General features: G+C 37.5%; 2 protein-coding genes across 2 annotated transcripts; one reads left to right on the top strand and one right to left on the bottom strand.

The window, feature by feature from the left end:
* The first annotated feature begins 11750 nt into the window (after positions 1-11750).
* LOC139127229 (uncharacterized) lies at positions 11751-14414 on the top strand. Its single transcript, XM_070693143.1, has 4 exons — positions 11751-11965; positions 12521-12586; positions 12980-13255; positions 13418-14414. Exons 2-4 carry the CDS (start codon positions 12534-12536, stop codon positions 13629-13631), a joined length of 543 nt encoding a protein of 180 aa, XP_070549244.1. The 5' UTR covers positions 11751-11965; positions 12521-12533; the 3' UTR covers positions 13632-14414.
* A 7311-nt stretch (positions 14415-21725) lies between these two features.
* LOC139127230 (uncharacterized) lies at positions 21726-24110 on the bottom strand. The gene is made up of 2 exons (XM_070693144.1): positions 23401-24110; positions 21726-22430 (listed from the first exon to the last, which is right to left on the bottom strand). Exons 1-2 carry the CDS (start codon positions 23950-23952, stop codon positions 22011-22013), a joined length of 972 nt encoding a protein of 323 aa, XP_070549245.1. The 5' UTR covers positions 23953-24110; the 3' UTR covers positions 21726-22010.
* Between the last annotated feature and the right edge of the window lie 1787 nt (positions 24111-25897).

Genomic DNA, 25897 nt, shown 5'->3' on the forward strand with positions numbered 1-25897 from the left:
ACATAGGATCATTTTTATCATGAAAGACGTGTGAAGTTTGGGATTTTGCAGCCAAAAGCAGGCTGAAAGTAACTGATAGTGATTAATACAATGTTTACGTGAACCTGCAGTGACTGTAATCTTATTGATGATTTAATCCGGTTGGTGATGGCTGATGGTGGAAATAATATCATGGTGTAGCGTCACCAATTTGGAAATGACCAGGACTGATTATTAAAGTCTAATCAAAATCCTTGTACAATTTCTCACAAAAGTACTATAACTATACAATAGAGAAAAATCTATGAAATAATTCATATCTATTTGAGATACTGATATCACAAGTTTTTCTATTTCTGTGTTTAGTACATCAAAAACTATGACATGTACAACTTCAAGTGACACACAAGCTACACAGGTATTGGTACTCCCTAGATCGTCCCACATGAACTATGGCATTGACATGAATTGACTCAAGTGTTTGACTACAGTTCATCTTAAAATCATTGATGGCATGCCATGACTGCATTCATGCCAGGAACAGTAATGACTCTAAGTACACTGTAATTTTGATGTACTTCTGGTAAAAGCAAATTTTGACCATTCTGTTTGAATGGTTACTTGTTATGCTTGCCTTTACAAATTCATTAATGCATAATAAAAAAAGCTAATGCCCATCTGTGAACTTTTGCCAAAAAAATTTGGATGTAATGCATAAAATACAAAAGTAACAGAAAAACAAATATTTTGAGCCATTGGTATAAAAAACGTGCTATGGTTTGAGTAATACTTGAATGAATTCAGGTTTTGATAAACAACTGCCACATCTTAAATATAAACAAATGTGATATATTTGAAAAATTTAGTTTAAGAAATTTAAAACAGTTATGACAAATTTGAACAACAGTATGTTAATATTTCCTTGAGAATTTTATTTCAACTAAGAACAAAGTATGAGAAAATGGTCATTTTGAGCAAAAAAAAAAACAAACAAAACAAAAAAAACCGTTGTTTATGTATCAATGTATTGCGACACTATGAACAAGCTTTCTTTAGTCTTACAACTTTTGCGAAGGAATTTTCATTTTACTTCAAAAGCAAAACAGAATATGAAGAAAAAACAAATTTTGACCTTGTGTATTGCCATGGTTACTTGTTACACATGATAATACCAATGCATTAATATATATTAAACAAGTTTATGTCAATATGTGACCTTTTGCGAAGAAATTTTGGACCTAATACAAAAAAATACAAAAGTTACTGGAAAATAAATATTTTGAGCAATTGTCTTAAAAGCATGTTGCCATGGTTACTAGTAATAAGTGAAAGACTTTGTATTTTGGTACACAATAGCTACATCTGTAAAATAAACAAATGTGTGAAATTGGAAGAATTTGAAATTTAGTATAAAAAATTAAAATATGTGACAGAAATACTGATTTTGCCTATTTCTGTTGAAAATCTTGCCATGGTAACTTTGCAAAATCACCAATAATTGAATGAAAATTGTAAAAAATAATATCACACTTAAAAGGATTAATTTTGGTTTAAAAATAATTCTGTGGCATTAAAAAAAATTATGTGAATTAAAGTGTTACTTTTACAGCAGTACAGTATGGTAGTAAGCTGTGTAACAATGCATTCAATATTTTTCACAGATTTGACCTTTGACCTTTCAGGTGGCTGGTCAATGACATTGGTCAATGGTCAACATCATGAGCAAGGACAAAAGTTCAATGGACCAAGAGGTATAGCCTTCCACCGTGATAAACTTGTGGTGTGTGACACTGGTAACAATATTGTACAGATATTGAACAAAGATTATACCTGTGACAAAGTCATAGGAAGCTTTGATGGTCAGTTTGCAAAGCCATTCCGGCCAAAGAGTGTAGCCATCTCACATTTCAACCACTATTTCATACTTGATGATGAAAATAAACATATTGTTGTTTGTGATGAAAATGGTAAATTTATCAAAACAATTACTCTACCTGGAGAGACTACAGATGTCTTTGACATAGCTCTGATGGATGACTTTATTTTGGTCATTTTGCGTTTGAGGACATATGTGGACAGAGGTGATAGCCTGGTCAAGTACACTCAAAGTGGAAAATATGTTAAAACGATCAGCAACCAAACAGAACTCAACAGGCCGGTGTCTATGGTTGTAAACAGCAAAAATGTCATCATGGTTTATGACTGGGGCAATCACATCATTAAGTGTTTTGACAGCGACCTGAATTTTTTACATGAATTCGGATTAAAGATGATAAGGAGCACTGCGGGATATGGATGCATTGCTGTGGATGAAAATGATCATGTTTATTCTTGTGATACCTTAACTAATTCTATCTGTAAATATGGATATGATAGAGTAAGGTATTTTGAACTATTAACATATAAGGTGAGTTCACCCTGGTACATTGCAGTCATGGGTGATAAAATTGGTGTTGTAGAGTATCATCACAGAGACCAAATCAAAGTATTTTCCAGGTAAATAAAATACACCAAAATGAAGTGTATGTCTACATGACATCAAAATGTCAGAATTTGGAGGAATTTTTTTAAAGGAATAATTTTGTGAGCGTTGAAGTTTGAATGCATTGCATTGACTTGACTGCATTGTTGACAAGGATGTCATGGCAACAAGTTGATTGCAAGGTTATTTTTACAAATTTAGAAATATGGTTGTTGACAAAAATGTGATTTTGTCAGTCAATTCATCTCAGGGATGTTAGAAATCCAAAACGGAGATGTTTTGTGGATTTATCATCAACAATTTTGACCAATTTTGTCATGGAGGTATTTGACTGCCGTTGTACACGGCATACCCCCATGACAACATTGGTCAACCAGATATGAACTGAAAATGCTCACGTGTTTCATTATATATTGCAGTTATGTGTAAATTTTAACCTTTGGCCACATGTTTGCAACTTCATTGAAAATATTATGATCAATGTAATGAACAATAATCACCGCCAATCAGGTCATGAGGTATACAAATATTATGTAATTAGCTGAAATAAAAAAATATCAAAGTTCTTTTACTGCTGTCATAGTATCACCACTTTATATAGCAAGTGTAAATACCGTTGGCCAAGTCCTTCAAGCCATACATGCCGAGCTATGAAAGCTCATTAGACATGCAAATTATATATTAGCTGACATGAAAATGTGAAATGACTTTTGATATTGTTTTAACCTGGTGTTACGTGCAGAGAAAACGAACAAAAGGGTTAACTCAGTAGTTTCCGTTTAAACAAAATTTATTACGAAAATAAAACTAATTGCTAAGTTAGGGATAGAATACAACTTTAAAGTGTACAGACTACTTATCTCAGCTGGGAAGGCAAAGCTCCAGTCTCAGAGTTGTAACAGTCAGTCGGATGAATGAACAATCGTTTAGCATGCAGGCTTGAAGTTGCACAAAGTCCACAGTATAAATCCAGCGTTGGCAGTGAAGGTCTTGAAAAGTCTTGAGAATGACTACTGCTGGGTTTCCAGCACATGTAATAACACACAAGAGACACGATCCCGAAAGTCTGACGGGAAGCTGTGCACGTCCCTTTTATACACATGTGCTTACATAAGGCATATAGAACAATCTAGAACTTTTATTGACATGCTAATTACTGTTCTAAAATTATCTCTCTTACACAACTAATCAACTTTCCAGAACATTCCAAACATGACTAATTGAATTCAAGGTTGTGAGGTCATTAAGGGCAGTGACCTTGAGAATGTTCTAGACTAATTGAACTCAGGTCATGATGAGTGTGGGGGAAATGACCTACATAACACACCCCTCTTCAAAAAAAAGAAAATTTTTCAAAGAAAAATCTTTCTTTTACAAATGTAATCTTAAAAGTGTGAACAACAATAAGCTCTAAATACGAGAGAGACAGTCTGCAATTAAATTGTCTCTGCCTTTGATATGCATAATGTCAAGATTAAACTCCTGTAACATTAAACTCCATCTTAGCAATCTATGATTTTTCCCTTTAAATTTCTGCAGAAAAACAAGAGGGTTGTGATCAATAAACCACTATTGGCTGATTTGAAGAAGTAACATAAACTTCAAAATGCTGTAAAGCTAATATCAAAGATAAACACTCTTTTTCAATTGTAGAGTAGTTTCTCTGGGATTTGTTAAATTTGCGTGAAAAATAGCAAACAGGATGATCTACACCATGACTATCCTCTTGCAATAAAACAGCACCAGCAGCCGTATCACTAGCATCTACAGCTAATTTGAATGGCAAAGTGAAATCTGGTGCAGACAACACTGGGGCACTTTGCAGTATGGCTTTAAGTGTATCAAATGCCTGTTGGCATTGCTCTGACCAAACAAACGTTACTTTTTTTAAGTAAGTTAGTCAAAGGCTCAGTAATTGTGGAGAAATTTGGACAGAATTTTCTGTAGTAACCAGCCATACTGAGAAAGCGCATCAGTTGTCGTTTGCAGTTTGGTATGGGAAAACTTGAAATGGCACTGATTTTGGCATCAACAGGTTTTACCTCACCCTGTCCTACAGTATGTCCGAGGTAAGTCACCCTCGCCCAACCAAACTCAGATTTGGCAAGGTTGACAGTCAACATTGCTTTACTCAGTCTCTCAAAGAACTTCCGCATGAGCTTGATGTGTTCCTCCCAGGTGTCACTATACAGGACGACGTCGTCAACGTAAGCTACACATCCGTATAGCCCGGATATGACGTCGTTGATCATCCATTGGAACGTTGCCGGAGAGTTCTTCATTCCGAATGGCATCACCTTGTACTGGAACAATCCGTCTGGTGTAACAAAGACGGATATTTCACGAGCACGATCCGTCAGAGGGACTTGCCCAAAATCCCTTCAGTAGGTCAAATTTCGTCACATACTTGGCTTTTCCCACTCGGTCGATGCAGTCATCAATCCTCGGGATTGGGAAAGTGTCTGTCTTTGTTAAAGTGTTGACCTTCCTAAAGTCCGTGCACATACGATAACTGTGATCTGATTTGGGAACAAGTATGCACGGCGAACTCCAGTTACTTTTACTGGGTTCAATAAAGTCATTGTCCAGCAGGTATTTGACTTCTTCCTGGAGATATTTCGCTTTTGTTGGATTCAGTCTGTATGGATGTTGTTTTACAGGCTTACTGTCCCCAACATCAACGTCGTGATAGATGACGTTTGTCCTCGTTGGAACATCTTGAAACAGGTGTTTATATTTGTGGAGCAGTTCTTTCACCCTTTGTTGTTGTTCTGGCTTGAGGTGTGCCAACTTTGTAGACTCCAGCTTCTCCAGGATTTCTTAGTTCTGAAGCTTGACAGAGCCCAGCTTTGAGTTTAGAGTATTTTCATTCAAGTCAGTTTCAGTATCACTATCGTCATAATGGTTTGAACTGACTGCACTGACAGGCTGTGTTTTAGTAGGATTATCCTTATCCAAATATGGCTTAAGCATATTTATGTGGCATAACTGTTTTTGTTTTCGCCTGTCAGGTGTTATTATGATGTAATTTAAATCACTCAATTTTTTGTCAATTAGGTATGGCCCAAAGTAACGAGCATTGAGTGGTTTGCCAGGAAACGGAAGTAGAACAAGAACTTTTTGACCTGGTTCAAACTTCCGTTTTGAGGTGCTTTTATCATATTTGATTTTCATTGACTGCTGAGATGACTCAAGATTTTCTCTGGCTATTCACATGCTTTAGAGAGTTTTGTACGAAAATCTGACACATATTGCAAAATATTCAAACAATCATCATTGTCTTATAGGAATTTCTCTTTAACGAGCTTAAGTGGGCCACGGACTGTATGTCCAAATACAAGCTCAAATGGGCTAAAACCAAGAGACTCTTGAATTGACTCTCTAACAGCAAAGAGCAGAAAATGAATTCCTTCATCCCACTGCTTCTCTGTGTCAAAACAGTAGGTCCTAATCATGTTTTTCAAAGTTTGATGAAATCGCTCAAGAGCACCCTGACTTTCTGGATGATAGGCGGATGACCTATACTGTTTAATGCCTAGCTGATCCATTACTTGTTGAAAAATCCAGACATAAAGTTGGAGCCTTGATCGGACTGGACACATTTAGGGAGGCCAATAAAGTGAAAAATTTGACTAAAGCTCTCACTATAGTCTTTATGTTTCTCAGTGGTATGGCTTCTGGGAACCGAGTTGATGTACACATAATTGTCAACATGTACTCATTTCCTGATCTTGTTTTTGGTAGGGGCCCAACACAGTCTATTAGTATCCTACTAAATGGTTCTTGAAATGCAGGAATTGGCTGTAAAGGGGCCTTTGGAATGGTCTGATTTGGCTTTCCTACCATTTGACATGTGTGACAAGTTTTACAGAAATGTGCTACATCCTGCCTGAGATTAGGCCAATAAAAGTGACTGAGAATTTTATGATAAGTTTTCCTGACTCCTAAGTGACCAGCCCAGGGGGTTTCATGGGCCAGGCGCAATATTTCAGCACGATAGGGCTTTGGAACCACAATTGATGTTTTGTAGCCCAATCGTCATCAACCAAAACATCTGGAGGTCTCCATTTACGCATGAGAATACCAGATTTTGTATAATAGGAACAGAGCTATCTGAAGTTTTATCCTCATCATCTACCCTGTCAAACAAAGACAAAATATCTGGGTCTTTGTGTTGTTCTGCAATGAGATTTGATCTAGAAAATGTCTGACTTTGGTCAGCAGAAGTTTTACTGGAAGTTTCAAATCCACGAGGGATAACGGAATGATCCGTGTCAAACACCTGACTGAGAAAGGTGTCATTTAAGTCAACATCTGTGACATTATTTTTGAGAGTATTTTGATTCTCGGAAGTTTTCTTTGACATGGCTCGAGTAATAGCACATGAAGGGAAAAGACCGGAATTTCTTCCTCTATTGGCTCTGGATTCTGATCTAAACTAGGATTATCAGTCATAAGTGGATTAGTAATGACCTTGTCCCCAGCAAGGTCGTTTCCAAGAAGAAGGTGAATTCCTCCAAAAGGCAAAAAAGGCCTAATACCTAAAGTCACAGATCCAGAAACGAAGTCCGAAGACAAATAGACATTATGGAGAGGAACAGGAATGTAGTCATTACAATCTACCCCCTTACTAAGAACTTTAGAACCTGAAAATGACTTTTCAGAAAACGGCAGAGTATCTGCCAACAAAAGAGACTGGGAAGCCCCGGTATCTCTTAAAATTTTGACAGGGGTAGCGGAAGAGAAATCACTAGAAAGTGATATAAAACCATCATGAATAAATGGTTCGAAAATACCCATAATGCTATCTTGAGAAGAATTGACCTTGACCTCATTAATTGGGGATAAGAGGGGTTTAACCTCAGAAAATGTGTTGCACACATTACTAATTGAGTTGATGAAGAAATAAAGCCGGTGGGCTTAGATCCACTTTGACCACTTTGACCTTCACGTTTTCTTTTCAATTTGAAACACTCTGACATTAAATGGCTGTCTTTCTTACAATAATTACAAGAAAGTGTACCGAACTGAGAAGGAAGATTTGTGGTCAATGAATAATCATCGGCAAACGTCAGCAACCTCTAATGTATCTGCCTTTTGTTCATTGATAAACGTCTTGATGTCACCCGGATGCACTTTTAAATTCCTCATCAAAACAAGCTGTCGTAATTTGTCATAATGCTGACTGACCTTTTCAGAAGAACACCAACGATCAAACAGTTGTTCTTTTGTTCGAGCAAATTCAACATAAGTTTGATCTTTCACCTTCTCACAATCCCTAAATTTCTGACGGTAAGCTTCAGGCACCAACTCATAGCCCTTGAGAATTAATTCCTTCACAGAATCATAATTTGAAGCCTGCTCTACTGACAACTGAATGTAAATTTCTCTGGCTTTACCCACCAAAGCACTCTGCAAAAGCATAGACCAGGACTCCTTAGGCCAATTCAGACTCTGAGCAATTTTCTCAAAATGAAGGAAATATTTATCAACATCCTTTTCTTGGAAAGGGGGAACTAACCTGAAATGCTTAGTGATGTCAAAACCGTCTGAAGGGAAGAATTTTCCTGACTGTCCAAGCTCTAAACGTTTCATTTCTAATCTTTCTTTCATTTGTAATTCTCTCTCTTTCTGTCTTTCTTCCATTTGTAATTCTAGTTTCTTAATCTCCAAATTTGTCTGCAATTCTAATTCTAATTTTCTGAGTTCAGAGGTAGACTCGGGCTCATAATCTTTCAGGGTGGATTCCTCAAATTGGCCTAAATCAACTAGATGTTTGGCAATACGGTACTGTATTTCCCTCTTGCGCATAGATCTTTTGACTTCTACTTTAAGGAAATTGGCCAGTGCTATGAGGTCGTCTTTTCTGAGGGAATCAAATGTGTCCTGATCAAGGTCATCCATTTCCTCTGGTTTAAATTCCGCCATGATTAAATTTCGCTGAGTTCACAGTATACAGTAGTTTTGAAAAGGCTGTCAAAATGTTGTCAAACGGCTCAAAATATTCGTATCCCGGACAAGCCCCCAATTTGTTACGTGCAGAGAAAACGAACAAAAGGGTGAACTCAGCAGTTATCTGTTTAACAAAATTTATTACGAAAATAAAACTAATTGCTAAGTTAGGGATAGAATACAAGCTTTAATGTGTACAGACTACTTATCTCAGCTGGGACGGCAAAGCTCCAGTCTCAGAGTTGTAACAGTCAGTCGGATGAATGAACAGTCCTTTGGCTTGCAGGCTTGAAGTGCACAAAGTCCACGTATAAATCCAGCGTTGGCAGTGAAGGTCTTGAAAAGTCTTGAGAATGACTACTGCTGGGTTTCCAAGCACATGTAGTAACACACAAGAGACACGATCCCTGAAAGTCTGACTGGAAGCTGTGCACGTCCCTTTTATACACATGTGCTTACATAAGGCATATAAGAACAGTCTAGAACTTTTATTGACATGCTAATTACTGTTCTAAAATTATCTCTCTTACACAACTAATCAACTTTCCAGAACATTCCAAACATGACTAATTGAATTCAAGGTTGTAAGGTCATTAAGGGCAGTGACCTGAGAATGTTCTAGACTAATTGAACTCAGGTCATGATGAGTGTGGGGGAAATACCCACATAACAATAGCATGTTTGCCAACTTTGATCAAGTAAATCCCAGTATATATCCCTAATAAGCAAAGGTCATTAAATATGTAAATTCGGCATTGGCTTAAGTGAAAATGCTTCATGATTTTCAACTATGTTGTATCATGGTATCTGCAATATATGTAGCAAGTTTTGTCAACTTTGGTCAAGTTGATTCAGATATATATCTCTAATTAGGAAAGTTCATTTAATATAGAAAATGCTTAATAACTTTTAATAATTTGTATTATAGTGTCTTTAATGTACATAGCAAGTTTCATCAATTTTGATCAAGTCAATTCAGATAAAATATCCCTAATTATGAAAATTCATTTAATATGCAAATTAGGAATTGGCTGAAGTAAAAATTTTTTTTTTAATTAAAAATATTATATCACAGTATCTTTGATGTATTATAACAAGTTTCAACAACTACAATCAAGTTAATTCAGATGTATATCCCTAGTTTGGAAAGTTTATTAAATATGCATGAATTGGCTGAACTATAAATGTTTAAAGACTTTCAAAAATGTGGTATCATAGTAGCTTCAATACATGTAGCAAGTTTTTATCAACTTTGGTCCAGTCAATTTGAATTTATATCTCTAATTAGCAAATTTCATTAGATATGTAAATTAGGAATTGGCTGCAGTTAAAATGCTTAATGACTTTTAATAATGTTAAATCATAGAATCTTTATAATATGCCAAGTTTGGTCGATTTTGATCGAGTCGAATCAGACATATATCCCTAATTAGGAAAGTTCATTAAATATGCAAATTAGCAACTCTCTTTCATGTCACCCCTTAATGGTTCCCACAACTGATATATCTTGGTGTGATCAACATTTGTAGCAAATCTCATCAAATTGTGTGTAGTCGTTTTTAATGAATGTCTTTTTTTTCTAAAATCATTAATTATGCAAATGAGCAAAAAGTATGCAAGCCACACACCAAAAACTAATCAGTTCTTGCCATTTGCTAACTGAATCTATGTACCAGATTTGATTCTGATCTGATGAGCCGTTTTTGAGATATCGGACCAACAGACAGACAGACAGACAGACAGACAGACAGACAGACAGACACACGGACACAGACAGACAGACATCGCTGCGACATATGCTCACGTGTGTAAACACGTGAGCAAAAAATGTTTGTTGATATTTAAATATTGGCGTTATTTTCATTTTGAAATAGGGATTTTTGATCGGACAAGCTTAGATATTCAGTCGCTCACTTCTTTTGTATACGATGAAACAATCTTTCAAATTGTGTGAAATTTTCGGCGAAAATTTGGTCAACTCCACAAGGGGTTGTGTACAGGCAATAGTACAGATACACCTTCCATTACATCGCCATAAATATCGGGCGGAATATCAATTGTGTGTGCAAAATAAGATGAGATAAAATACCTGCATATCTAATGATGTTAATTTTGTTGAAATCTGTCGATATTTCCATCCGATGGAGGAAGATTACTCTGATTGAGATTATAAACAATGACTTCAACCTTGGTGATCGACGCCATTCTAAGTTCAAGAACTACGTTGAGGGCGTTGTATCCAGGTCGATCTCACTATGTCGAGAGGGGGGTCGACTGCGGGCAATTCTTTGTGTTTAGACTTTTATCGGGTAGTTTGATATATTCACAGTGCTTTTTCTCACAAGTGTGTCGCTTCTTACTTGTATTTTCAATAGTTTTTAGACAGTTTAATAGTGTTCTTTAGGGAGAGAATAATCGGTCTCCTTCCTGAGAAAAGTGGTTGCTGCCGTATGAAATTACAATAGTGTCGAGAAACATTATATCAAAGTTATAGTAGTAACTAAGGACGCTTACATCCCAGACGTGTGTAAGATGTAAACAAACATGAAATGTGACACCAGCGTAGATCACGATTTATAACGTTGTCGTTTATTTCTTGTGAAGTTCATGATACCAAATCTTTATGTTTTAGATTTCAACCCAACTTTTACCAACATGTACAGGAATAGGTGAGCGTCACCTCGTGATTTTGATATCTACAACAGCCATGTGATGATATTGTACTTTTATCTATACTGACTGTAGCATCAAGTTTTGATCCGAAAATTAAATACTTTGTACTCTCCTACGTAAGAATTTTGTTGCGAGAAACATCACTGCTGTTTCAAGTAATAACGCATTTCACAGATATATATTTTTATGATGAATGTGTTCCTGCAATTTTATTTCATATATTTTGTTCGTGAGTTACGAAAACATTACAAGTTTATTTTCGAATACGTTGTTGTGTTGCTTATCGATGGAAATCAAGATATCAAAGTTCAATTTAAAGACGCAAGTCGTTTGAAAATCATTGCACAGATCGACTGTTCAGTAGATTCATTTGTCAGCCAGTACAATTTGAAATGTATTTTCCAGTACTGCAGTGTTGTAGTGGCAATATTTTTGTCTTATGTGAAGTCTTCCATAATTTTAAAAGTAGCGTATGTTAACAAACAGTGGTTTGGGTATATTCAGATGATAATTTTAACACATCTATGTTCGTATGTCAATTAAATGATCTGAAATAAAAATAAAATTGTTGTATTTCATCACTAATTTTCTAATATCTGCTCGTATTATTGATCTCTGTTTTCTGATTTGCTACGTTGCCATGATGAAACGCAGTTCCTCCTGGCAGTCTCCCAAATCGCCAAACATGGTAATAATGAATTATTCATAGCGAGGTCAAGGGTTGCTGTCTCGACCAATCAAGTTTGTGCGCATTGCCAATGCGCAAGAGATTGCCATACGATGCATGTAAACCCCGGGGCCTGCTAGTTTCGCGGTAAAAACATCGTTCATTAATTCTCCAACTGAACTGTTTTCGATCGGCTACAAACACCAGATCAGGTAAGTGATGCCGTACATTTTGATTGCAGATGAAGTTTCAAAGTCCTACAACAATTCGTCAGGGCACGTACGTACTGATTCTTGCTCTCCTCATGCTCATGGTGACGACTTCTCCACAGAAATGATTACGAGACTATCAGAGACAGAGACGAGACGGCAGTGCATTGTGAGCCTATTACACAGTACACGTGGTAGTGTTTCCCTCTCACTGTGACACAGTGCGACAGTGAAAATGAACGTTAACGCAACTTCCACGCGATATTTCGAAACGGAACATTGACACTGGACGTAGAAGCAAAGTTTTGCCGTTTCGGTGTGGTCGCCATTTACTGTTAATCAACCAGAGGCGTTCATCATGCATTCTGATGGTCGGACCACTGACGAACGATCATTACGTAAATGTAAGGTCCTGTCGGCTCATGCGGCTAGATATTATGTGAACACGAACTTATAAGTTATAATTTAGAAATACTGAACTCCTGCACTTCTTGCACTTCAATGCTACGCTGTTATACTTGCTTGAAGGCTAACGTCATCATTATTTTTTTTCTTCAGTTTTTATGATATCATGGCCGAGACAATTGAAAGGATCACAATTAAGGTTCAGAGTACCATAAGTGGGTAAGTAATTCAATTGTGTTGAAATCAAATGCATTTATGATTGTCACTTTGTGGTAATATAAAGACCCCGATTCATTTGTACATTCACCAACGCTAGTTACAGTTTTCAAAGTTGATTGATGGTTTATCCAATTTCTGTCTGAACTTAGACTGCATCATTTAATAGCCTAAAATTTTTATTATATCAGCAAAGAGGAATATTTTACATCTCAAAGTTTTCAGTGGAAAACATCATTTATTTTCTTGTAATTGTACACTGTAGGTTAACAAGTTGAACAACTTACTGAAATATTGATATAAATTTTAGATCAAAACATAATAACTAGAAGGAGAATACATTTAGGATGCATCAGCTTTGTTGCTTGACGGGTATGTCCTTACTATATATTTCAGGTATCACTACTTCCATATTAGGCCACATGTAGACATCCAACTTGTTGTGGCCAAGGAGCCTAATAACAAGAAGGATCCCAAGGCCATGTCAGTCTTGATGCCAACATTGGATGACATACCAGGGTATCTACATGAAACCATAACCAGGGAAGCTGACAAACGCAATCCGAAACAAATAATAAAGGATATTGCAGGCAAGCAGGTTGGCCGTGTTCCAGCCAATCTGTGTGGGGCCTTCAGGAGAGTGCTGGATGAAGGGGAGGCTAATATCTCCTGGTATGTACTCTGTCCTTTGTCACATGCATATTTTGTGGCCTACAAGCAGCGTAACAGTTTTCCTTTATCTGCTCGAACATCCTTGAAGTAGATATGTCTTTTTTTTCACAATTGAGATAAAAATTAATGCAAGCCTTTGTGCCTCACTTTTTCCTTCCTCAGCCACTATCTTGGAATTACACAGAGAAGCCAAGCCCCTCCAGCTCATCAGAGTTACCAGCGTGGCAAACGATTTGATAGGCAAGGTGGTGGGGCTGTGTGCCTTTGCAGATATGATGTCATGGTGCCACGTGGAAGACGTGTTAGTGTTCTGAACATCATCCAGGATGCCATTGATAAAATGCAGGGTGACAACTTTATCCTAAAAGATGATTAGGAGTCATGGTTTGTTTTTTTCATAGTAACAGTTTTTATTAGTGTTTAACAGAACAAAAGAAACAGTTTAACCAAAGTGTCAGTAATGTTTGTCAACTTCCCTCTTTATGGTACAATGTAGAAAGGCTGGATAGCATCGAGGGTTGATGTCAAAACTGACAGGACATTCAAGTCTTTCTTTGACTTTACAAAGTTTTACATTTTACAGTTGAAAACATTTACTTTTTGAACATTTTTAAGATTCATGAATAATATATAAATAACAAAGAAATAAATACTTAAATATATATGTCATAATTTAAGATTTAATTTAAGCTCAATTACTGTTGTGAATGATTATCATGATATAAATTACATATATAAATCATATATATATGTAAATCTGTAATTTTTTACAAAAATATATATTATCACAGTAAATGATTGGAATGTTTTGTGTCTTAAGTAATTATAAATCTAAAATCTACAAAAAATATTCATCAGTACTGCCTTGATTTCATGTGATTGCACTTGATTTTTAGTAATGATTTGTTATTGATTTTTAGGAGTGATTACTTCAAAATGGAACTCTGATTTCTGGATCCTTTTCCAGGTTGCCTCTATTGCAACAAATGAGATATCGCATTTGTCACAGTTTTAAGAGTGCTCATGTTGTTTCAGAAAGTGGCAAAAGGCCACTTATCTCAGGTACAAGACATGTGTTGCATCTATGCAGTACTCAGCTGGAATGTTATTTAGAAAAAAGTTACCCTGTTTTGAATAAAAATATATATGTATTCTTAAATCATTGTACTTTGTTGTCACTTTGTGCTTGGTTGAGACCCTGAGAAAAGGTTTTCAAAAAAAACTTCTATTTGCCATTTTCATTTTGTGCATTTAAGACACTGAACTCAAAAGTGGCTAATTCGATTTGATAGTGCACCAAAATTACTCTACAAGAGTATAGTAGGTCTAATAGTGACTCTTTCTTTTTTGCCTTTGAAAGTTGATTCCTAAAATCAACTTGTGCCTCACTTGGTAGCATTGATAGCAGAAGACTTATTTCTTGTTTGAGTTGATCATTTGTTTTTTTATCATCACCCAAACAATTGGTCTCCTCCTCCTGTGTCACACAAACAGGGTTCACATGAGGCATCCGTTCGGGGTATTTTCTTTGTGCAAGGTAATCGGTGATGATAGCAAATCGTCTGTCTTTTGCAATGTTTTCAAATTGAAGCAGTTGTGTAGACAAGAAACTACCAGAGACAGATATGAGTTTTCTACCAGGAGTTGGCATCAGGTACTCTCTTCTACGAAGTAAAACACGAAATTCCTGCAAATCGTAATCATAATCAGGCCGATTTCTGATGTGGGACTCACCATAACTGAGTGATAGTAGGTTGAAAATGGCCATTCTCAGTTTTGACAAGTCCTCATAATTTGCAATTACTCTTTCCCATAACTCTGAATTAGCTGTGTGTCCAACAATCCATCGTTTCACATTTTTGTTGAATTCTTCTAGAACGAAATCAAGACCTTGATGTTGATTTGAACGCCCTGACCTAGAAACTGATTCAAACTGAGGTAACACTGATGCCAACTCTTGGGGATAACACATTCGGTCAAATTCATCCCATGCCTCAATAACGGAGTACTTGGGATGTCTACGCCCATTGAAGATTGATGAAGCTAATTGCCGGCCTGATCTCATCAAAATGGAGTCATTGTTTCTGATTCCTTTTCGAAACATGACAATCGCCATTATGTGTTGTAGCATGATGTCTGTCACAAACCTGTAGGTTTCATCATTTAACTTGTGGCTATTCATCCACTCTACAAATTTGTCATAGGAATAATCTGTGGTTGAACCATCCATAACAAAGGGGTAGATCAATTCATCCCATACACCATCATGGAACTTGAGGAAATTGTCGTATGCAACGTGATGGTCATTGCAGCCTTTAAAGAATAGCAGTGCCTTTTCGGTTTTAAAGCCCTGGGTTTCCGCAAAATCTTTGTACAGAATTGGCCAATACATTTCTGCAAATGATTTTAGGATGTTCATTTCTTCATGACCTGGGCCTGTGCGCAACAGAACCCAGTCAAATTCACCATCCGTAGTATTAATCACTTTCTTAACCAAGCCCCAAGGCAGTCCATCACATCGTATAAGGACCCATTCCCTTGTTCCATTACTATCATATTGTTTAATTCCAGCATGTTTACCGATGGCACGCAAGACTCTTTTCACTGCATCAAAACTGGATGGATTAACAAACACAGGATTAACCAACTGGATATTGGGTTGTTTTACAGTTTTGGAATCATTCACTTTTTGACTTGTTATATCTCTCGCTTCAGCATTACCTTCCCCAGAATACACATGAAATTTTAACTTAGTGTCTTGCGATGCCCTCTTGCTCTTTGGAATAATCCTAGTATTTATTGGGTCATCATTTCTGGCCATGGCTTTAGTTTCTTTCATAATCCAAATATCACATGCCGTACACTTTTTTGTCTTTTTACTGTATTTTCTCTCACACTTTGGACAGATTTTAAACTCTTCTCTTTGTATTTGATCATTCACTTTTTTTGCAACTGTGTCAGTATTTTTGCTCTTTTCTACTAATATTAAGTCAAGCCTAGCCAGAAATGATGACCTCATTTCTCTATCAAGAAGGTGTTTCATTTCAGGGGTGAGATATTTCATTTTGATTATTTCTTCTGCAGGAGGAATGTTCCACTTTGATGGCTTCAAGGCTTCTATTTCCTGCAATTTACAATCACAATCCAGCTGACAGACAATTATATTAGTTAAAATATCAAGGGTTTGTTTGTTTCCCATCCTTGATAACCAAGTTCTCATTAGCCTTTGCTCGTTATCAAAGGCATACTCAATTAATCCACTGGGAGGTGGGGGACAACTACTTTCCATGGATTTTAGCCAGTTGCTTAGAGTAACTGAACTTGCACCAGCAGTGCAATGACCAATTATGTTGGTGGACAGGTCACTTTTAGTGACAGAATGGTTAACAGCCTGCATAGCAAATGTAATATCGGATACAGTGTGCGAAATTAACGTCGGTCCGATAGTCCGAGACCGACAGATTTCTCGTCGGGCCGACGCAGCAGAGGTCACATTTAAACATTTATTTTTTGAAAAATTTTGAAAGTAATCCATGCGTCATATCAAATACATACCAGTTATTACTCCCTTCTATTTTACATTACAATAAAAAAGACATAGTGATCAATGTTTGCATAAAACAATTATTCATACACTTATGACTGTTTTCAGGGTACTAAGTTATTCACTCACTTTCTACCACTCGCGTTGGCTAATTTCAGAAGTGATTTTCAGCTCGCCAAACATTTTCAAATCACAATATTACATACCCTGGTGTAGTGTACAATTGTACACAGCAATGTAGAGAACACCATTCCCCATAGAAAGTCATGAGAGACAAATTTTCTCGCTTTCATCGGCCACATGTTGCCAGTGCATGAGCCTGTATTCCCCGGCCCCTTGGTGTTTGACATCATTTTATAGTCCGAGAGTGGGGGATTTGACATGGCTAGAAAAAAATGTCAAATTCTCCTGTTAGTCCCCCCCCATAGTGGAAGACATTGATAAATGTGTGCGCATGACAATAAGGAAGATGAGGGCTGTGATCTTTTTCAGATTCCAGATCATGTAGATGAATGATTCATGATCATTCACTTACACTATTCTGCAATCTATGTGAACAATAGTCCCTTTGAGCAGGTATGTAAGGGTGCCGGAAATCGACAAGTGCGGGCCAAAGTGGGCTAGCACAATCAAAGTGCGAGCGAATGTGAGGGCTTGAAGTGAGGGCTCTCACAATCGAAGTGCGAGCAAATGTGAGGGCTTGAAGTGAGGGCTCTCATAATCAAAGTGAGACCGTATTTGAGGGTTGAGACTTGCGAAAATCAGTACTAAATTCACCTTGATCGAATGAAGACTTGTGATCAAAGTCACTGCTAAAAGCGCGATACGATCTCCACTTAAGTGTAAACGGCGCAGCCCTGTGTATGAGCATGCATGGAGCTATAACAGCATCGATCGAAGCTTCACGATATGAGCGAACGGCTATTAAAGTACATGACGTCCCTGACGGAAAAAATTGTCAAACACCGTAAAAATATGAATGAGGCATTTTGTAATCTTTACATCGTTGAATTTCTTGAAGAATATAATGTCTGGCTGATTTTAAAAATCGGCGACTGACTGATCAGGCAGGGATCGCACATTCAAAGTGCTTGTCAAAGTGAAATCAAACGCTATATGTGCGACAGGCAGAAATATTAAAACATCAGTCATCGCCATGATTAGGTTATACACTGTCAGGACTGAAAAACACTTTCTTGTAAAGCTTTTAAACTTGAGACAAGCCCATCGGGGGATTATCGTTATTGAAATTAATGCCATGACAATGACACACGACTGATCACGTCGTTCAAAATCTCAAGGTCTCTCGACACTCATGAAGGCGCGACTTTGCACAATTTTTAAATAACGGGTATTTACAATCTAGTATCGAAGTTTGACATATCGACAATTTTGGGACTATAGAATCGATACTAGAATCGAATGAACTGTGGTTGTCCCATGGGAAGCCGCGTCTGTGTAACCGCCGATGTTCATCGGCGTTTTTGGGACTGTAAAATCGATACTTGACGATACCAGAATAAATTGCTTGGTGCCATGGCACGCCCGGTCTGTTAAATCGACGATATTTATCCGATATTATCGGCGATTTGGGGATTCTAATATCGATATTAGACGATACTTGAATGACTTGCCCTGTGCCTCGGCACGCCGGATCTGTGAAATCTCCGATATTTACCGTATATTTTTCGGCGATTTGGGGACTCTAATATTTCGGGAAGGGAAATCCGACAGAAATAATGCAAAACAGATAGTATATTTTCTGTTTATTATCCAGGGTTCTGTACACATACTAATGACGATTTCACAGCGTCAGTTTATCTATTAGTTTATTTGTTAGTTAAATGAAGCTATAACATGCAAATCTGACCTTTCCGTTGTTTTTTATTTTATGTCGACTTTGACATTTAACTTTGGTCGTAGACCCTCGAGAAAAACTGTGATCTTCATCGTTACCAGAACATTCACCATGACTGGTATCAAAAAACCCTCAAAATTCTCTGTGTCATTACTCGGAACGTGCCATGCAAGAGCAAAGTGTACATATTCAGAACGTCAGTTTGATCGTTAATGAGATTCAGTGTTAAGTACGAAGTATTGTTGTCGGGAACCGCTTGGCAAATAAACTTAATATATTCCAAGATAGATCGCACAAAAAAAACCAGCAGTTGCCTGTCCCGTTTTTCTCGAGGGTCTATGCTTTGGTGTATATATAGAAGTAGAACCACGGAATAAAATGTGTGTTGTAGCAGAATTACAGAACACATCGTGTCTGCTTGTCTGTCCATCAGTCACACCAAGACGAATTTCCCTTCGCCACAAATATCGATACTAAACGATACTAGAATGACTTGCCCTGTGCCTTACAGTTCTGGCCAAACCCGACTTCCAAGGACTGACTCTAGCTTCGATACTAGAGGATACTACATTTTGTCAAATCGCAAGTAAATATCCGATATATATCGGAGATTTCACGTCAAACCCGACTTCCAAGGACTGACTCTAGCTTCGATACTAGACAATACTAGATTCTGTCAAATCGCAAGTAAATATCCGATACATATAAGATTTCACTACCTTACAGTTCTGGTCAAACCCGACTTCTGAGAAATGACTCTAGCTCCGATACTACACGATAATAGATTCTGTCAAATCGCAAGTAAATATCCGATATATATCGGAGATTTCACCACCTTACAGGTTTTGCGTCAGGGTAGCGTCAGGGTTCAGGTGTCCGAATTTAACGTGTTCATCGGGTCAATGGCATATTCAAGCCAAATACCGTGATGTAATATTTTTCCACTCATACTCTCGCCATTGCTGCATTGGTAAGGTTGAAAAAATACGCAGAGTCTTTGAGGTCGGCAGTATTGCTCTGTCTTATTTATTGTTGACAGTACAACCGGCTTAATTTTGAAAGTCTGAAAATTTCAACGGTGAGTTTTAGTTACACGTTCAGTATTTTACACGTGCGCCCCTTCGGAAGCAAAAACCGACTTTTATACAAGCTGATAACTTGCTCCTGACCATGACAATAATTAATTAAGTGTCTAGTTATGATGTTTGGCCAATTTCAAGATTAAACTGCAATGATCATTTCCATCTAACACAAATTAGAATGACGGTACGCTGAGAGACCACACCCGATATTGACACATGAGAGAGAGAGAGAGAGAGAGAGAGAGAGAGAGAGAGAGAGAGAGAGAGAGAGAGAGAGAGAGAGAGAGAGAGAGAGAGAGAGTGTTACTGGAAATAGCCACTGCGTTCAGTTGAAATACATGTATGTTTCAACACCACCTTTCTTACGATCGACTAAGTCTAGGTTGTTGTAAACGTAAATGCACAAAATGTCTTTGGCATCCTACATGCCTGTCACAGAGTTTATGTTTATCTCAAGGCTGATACACGATGCATGCATAGGACGGTGATGCATATTCGTTTTAGGCGTACAGCAAGTGATTCAGTCGCGATGTGTTGCTCGCCGATAGATTGCTTGTTCTAATCATCAAGTCGTTGGCTTAAAAGTTTCAGAGCCAGAGACGGCACAATCATTTCCGCTACTGACAAACAACATATGAATGTGATGCAAGGTCGCAGAGCTAAATTTCTGATTATATAGTATGAAACAAAGGAGACAGTCAAATTTCTATCTAATGACTGGTCAATCGCTGACTACACAGAGATAGCTATGATTTCTGTGACAATATAATTGACCATGAGATTGATTCAGTGAACAATATTCAAGGGCTCGTTGACCAAAATGGCATTCTTTTTTGAGGTAAAATATCCATCATTGTTAACAAAATGTAAAAGTTACAAGCATTCATGACCCTGATATTCTGATGCAATTGATCTTTGAAATGATTATCAAACTTTGTGTACAGAGAAAATAAAAAGCATACTGTCAGTACAAACGTAAAATAGAATTTGTCATTGCTGCTGTCTGATTTCTCAGTTTTAGTAGCTATTTATTATTTTTTATCCTCAAAAAAATCAATCATAGAGAACCAGACAAGTCTCCAAAAATACATTTTCCATGATCTTACTTTATCTGGTGAACAAGCCACTCTAAAATTTCTTCAAAAAAGTTTCCTCTTTCTTCGAAAATTCTCCGACAAAAACTCCGCATACGACGCCATGTCGGATAAACAGTATCAGAGTTCACGTGCCCAGGTCGTGAACTGGTTTGACTGAAGTCACATTTATCAGTCGCGCTATAGTCGTACAATGGTACCAGAAGAAGTATCGCTCGCTTGAGTTGCATGTATTAATAATAAAAAGGATATCTGTGATATTTGAAATGCAATGACTAAAAAACACGAAAAGGTTAACGAAAAAGACGGAAGTGATGTAATGGGTCATGATCTGTACCCAGGTCATTGTGTACTCGTTCAACTGTTCACAGGGTTCACAGAGCTATGCCGCGCCGCGCCGCGACTGTGTTCTTGAGATAGTAAGTTTTCATTCAACGTTGAAAACGACTTTGACTCTCATTTTTCGTATGCCTGAGCCCGAATTTGATCAGTTCAAGGCGCCTCTCACTTCAAGCCCTCACATTCGCTCGCACTTTGATTGTGAGAGCCCTCACTTCAAGCCCTCACATTTGCTCGCACTTCGATTGTGAGAGCCCTCACTTCAAGCCCTCACATTCGCTCGCACTTTGATTGTGCTGGCCCTCACTTTGGCCCCGCACTTGTCGATTTCCGGCACCCTTACATACCTCCAGACTCTATTGATAAAAGGATATGAAAAATTAAAAATTACAACATTCAAAAGCATGGTATTGGTGGAGAAGTTGACTTTAATGGTCGTTAACAACTGCATTTATTGAGGACCGGCAGTTTTCTGTAAGGACCTGAAGCTTTGGCTTGGTGCAGGTCCTTATGACCTGAAGGTATTTTCTCTTAATTTCGCACACTGTATCGGATACATAATTTAAATTTCTGGCAGCATACATATTTTCAATGGCTTGCAAACGAAGAAGGTCAGTTTTCTGTTTAATTCTATTGTTTCTACTATTCATACCAAGACCCTTTTCTGTTCCTTTCGCTGTTAATGCATGGACAAATTCATAAACAACTTTGTTCCTATTTTGAAGTTCCCTATCAACTGAAATGTTACAAAGTCTATCAACATTTCTACTTGTTTTGTCTTCAATCGCTGTGACGGTGTCAGAGAAGATGACACTATTTTCTATCATGCCAATCTTTTTCACAGCTGCAACTCTTTTTCCTCTGTCTGATACAAGGTGTCTTTTTCATCTTGTAGCTGTTCGTTCCTCTGTAGTAAATCTACACGCTCTCTCTTCAGCATGTCAACTTCTTCAGTCATATCATTCTTTTCTGTTGATAATGTTTCAATTCTTTCTTGTAGCTTTTGTACCTCTTTTCCATACTCTGTACAGTGTTGGCAAGTGTCAGACGATTGAATAGCTGTTGTTGTATGCTGTGTGATCTCACCTCTTCTGACAGACTGAACGTAATTTTCCTGGATAGTGGAATGTTTAAAAATTAGTTGTTTCCTAGCATTACTGGTACTCACATGGACTTTCGCTGGTGGAGGACTTGTGGTTGGACTGTTTTTGTTAGGACTGGTAAATTTTCGTTTTGTGGCAGTAGTTTGATGCACTTCCTGTAGCAAAAATAAGATACATAAAGTAGAAGTTAAATCAATATCCCATACTAATCAATATTTAAATCAAACACAAATTGAAAATTCAGCAAAAAAATTATTGCGTGTAGTTAGAATCACATCCAGCCTGTCTCAATCCATAATTGAATGTCCAGATATACATGATATATACTAACAACATGCATGTTGCATTTGCTAATATTTAGTTAGTATCCTATGATAAGACAGTTGTTAATCTAAGTCAGAACAAACAAATGGAAAAATTATTTGCAGCACCACGAGACTATTTTTTTATGTAGGAATCAACGATTAATATTGAACAATAGCTTTTGTTACTTTACCAGTAAGTTTTTAAAGCCTTAAATAGAAGAAAATATTTAGCAACATTGCCACAGAAAGTAGTAATATACCTTTCTAATTTTCAATCTTAACCAACGAATTTGAAATCTATTATTGTTTCTTGAAGTGCATTCACTTTAATTTACGCAAGCCGCCACAATAAAATAGCCTCCTAAGTCGATCTTGGTGTTGAATAAATGATCGATAATAATTTCCAGTTTTGATTATCGCTTACATCTTTTCATCCTCGCGATGATCAAACGAAATAGAATATTGCTGACGATGGTAATTCCGATCCAGCCATGCTAATTCTAGATAAATATACTATTTACAATATTTCTAGGCACAACAGTCATGCAACGGGTAATAATGTATACATGTACCTTCCCGCCCCCTCAGAGATTGCAAACTATTATTGCTGGGTTCCGTGTATTTCGTATTTCAATGCTGGACCGGATGCACAAAGTATCTACCTTATGCCACTAAAAACATTATTTATTGTTCGTGTTACACGTACATGTACATATAGTTTAAACGCTATACAATTTCGTACCCGTAGTGATTTTTCATCAGATCTGATCTAAGTATTACACGTATGTACATTTAGTTTATACGCTTTACACTTCTATACCTTGTTTCGCCCCTCGCTTGCGGTGGATCGCAGTTCCTTTTCCTTTTCCTCATGTTCCTTGTTCTCTTCTAAAATTCTGATGCAGTTGGAACAAAATCTCCTCCCAACGGCCCCGAGTTCCCTGAATTCGTCAATGATGCGTCTTGGTATGAACGACGGAAATGTCAATGTTGCATCTGTCGCGGACGTTCTTGTCCAGTTGTTGTGGTTTGGATTCCCGCATTTCTTGACAAAACGACCGTGTTGGCCTCTTTGCACTTGTTGAGAGACTATTATTGCAAGTAGTAGTAAGATACATACCACTCCCGTGTTCTTTAGATAAACGAAATACCTGGTTTCACTCGTCATGCTGGACTGGGAATCCCCAGCGCTAGGGGATAGAATGGGGACCGGGGCCATGGAGCGAAACGTCCGCGAGAAACACGCGATCGCAACGGTGAAAATTTCCCCTTCTCTGATATATTTTACTAAACACTTAGAGGGCCTCATATGCAAATAAATAGCTATTTTCACCGTAAGATATTTGCATAACACAAGGCTGAACCCATTCATGTCATTCCCATTGACGGCCTATGTATTGAACTACGACATGTGAATTCATTGTGTACAAGCCATTGCGCATTAGCAATGCGCACGTCCCTGATTCGTCGAGACTGACACCTTTGACCTCTATATGAATAATTCATCATTACTATGTTTGGCGATTGGGGAGACTGAATGGTGCGTGGTGACGGTGCGATCATTGCCTGAACAGGGGTCATCTCAGGTCACGTCAGTTTTCTACACACTGCACAGACTTAGGAATCGTCTGCCGCATTCTTGCAGAAACAAGTTTATCATTGGCATCAACTTGATTAAACACTGTGGGTGATGTGTTGTTGATATACGGGGGGACAGATAGGTATAATTTAATTCACCGAATTCTCTGTAATTGGTTTTATCTCATACAAACGACACCGATTGGTGTCATACTCATGGATCTGTTTAAAATTAGAACGAGGCTTTCTTGCATTTTGTGGCCACTCGCACATGTTACATGCTTACATCATAGACAGTAGAAGCGAGATCGAGTGTATATGGTTATGTTCTAGGATGTGGTTAGATTTGAACTGTAAGATTTATTATGACTTTATAGAGTATTTTGATAATGAGATACTGACACATGTATGCCGGCTGCAGAGTACTGCACACAGTACCATTGGTAATAGATTGTAATGGCGGTGTCATTGTTCGAGTGTACACAGCTGAACTCTGGCCGATATCGCCTGCAATACGAACGTACATGTAACCGACTGTTTGTTTAATACCATTTTGTCAATGTGTCAGAGACAATCATCATTTTTCAAGTTATTTAGAAATCTTGTAAATCAAATCCTCCGCTGAAGTCTGGCCGATATCGCATGTAACTCTGACCTTTTGTTTAAATACCATTTTGTCAATGTGTCAGAGACAATCATCATTTTTCAAATTATTTAGAAATCTTGCAAATCAAATCTGCCTCTCCTGGCGCAAATCAAGCACAAACACAGGTTTGAGGTTTGCACATTTACAGAGCGCGCTGGTCATAATATATTTTGACTGTTAACACTAACTTGTCACTGAATTAGACACACTTATCTTCATTTGATAAAGAAATCTTACAGTTCCAATCTGATTACCATCCTAGAAATGTAAAATGTGTGGTGACTGTGGCAGACATGACCAGACGTAACACTCTAACAGACCGCACTGTGTGATGTATGTCGAGTGTTAGCTGCCGTAGCCCACGGCTTTTTATGCTGTGTTGTTGGCTGTCGCACGGTCCGTGGGCTACAATCAGCTAGTCGAGTGTCAATCAAATACTGAATGCTTTTTACGTGACACGTCGTTCTACAAAGATAGTTGGTGTTGTATTGTCATGAAATTCTCCTGAAATACATTAAACTGAAACTAAAAGCGTTACTTTCGAACCAGAAGGATGGCTATATTACGCGAAATGTCCAATCAACCTTATAATGATCATTTTACGTTTTGCTGTATTGATGGAAACAATGATTGACAGATGTAAACTTACAATGTATCAAAATAAACAGTCCACGTGACTAAATCTGTTGTAATGACTTGGGGGCGATGTCAAAAGTTCAATGTAGATAAAAACATATCCTTTTTGAACGAATTGCGGGGCTCTTTCTGTGTAAAGCGAAGCAAATGATCATTCGATTTAGCGGGTGAATACGACTTTATGTGTATTTACTTAACTACAAACTATATTGACTGTCGAAATTATTTAAGAAAAGACCATACTACCAATTCTGACAGATTGAACTTGTCCTTTCAGCACTGTAATACTTTATTTTACTTTTTTGCTCAACAACACACTCAGTGAGTGTGGTAAGGCAACCATTACAAGAACTCAAAGATCCAAACTTCAACAAGCTATAGGCTAATAGGGTATAATAAAACGTACTGGTTCTGGTAAATCTATGATTACGAGAGGCGACTTGAAAGCCCCTTTCTA

The sequence above is a fragment of the Ptychodera flava genome, unplaced genomic scaffold (genome assembly GCF_041260155.1).
Source record: "Ptychodera flava strain L36383 unplaced genomic scaffold, AS_Pfla_20210202 Scaffold_29__1_contigs__length_4469600_pilon, whole genome shotgun sequence".
NCBI lineage: Eukaryota > Metazoa > Hemichordata > Enteropneusta > Ptychoderidae > Ptychodera > Ptychodera flava.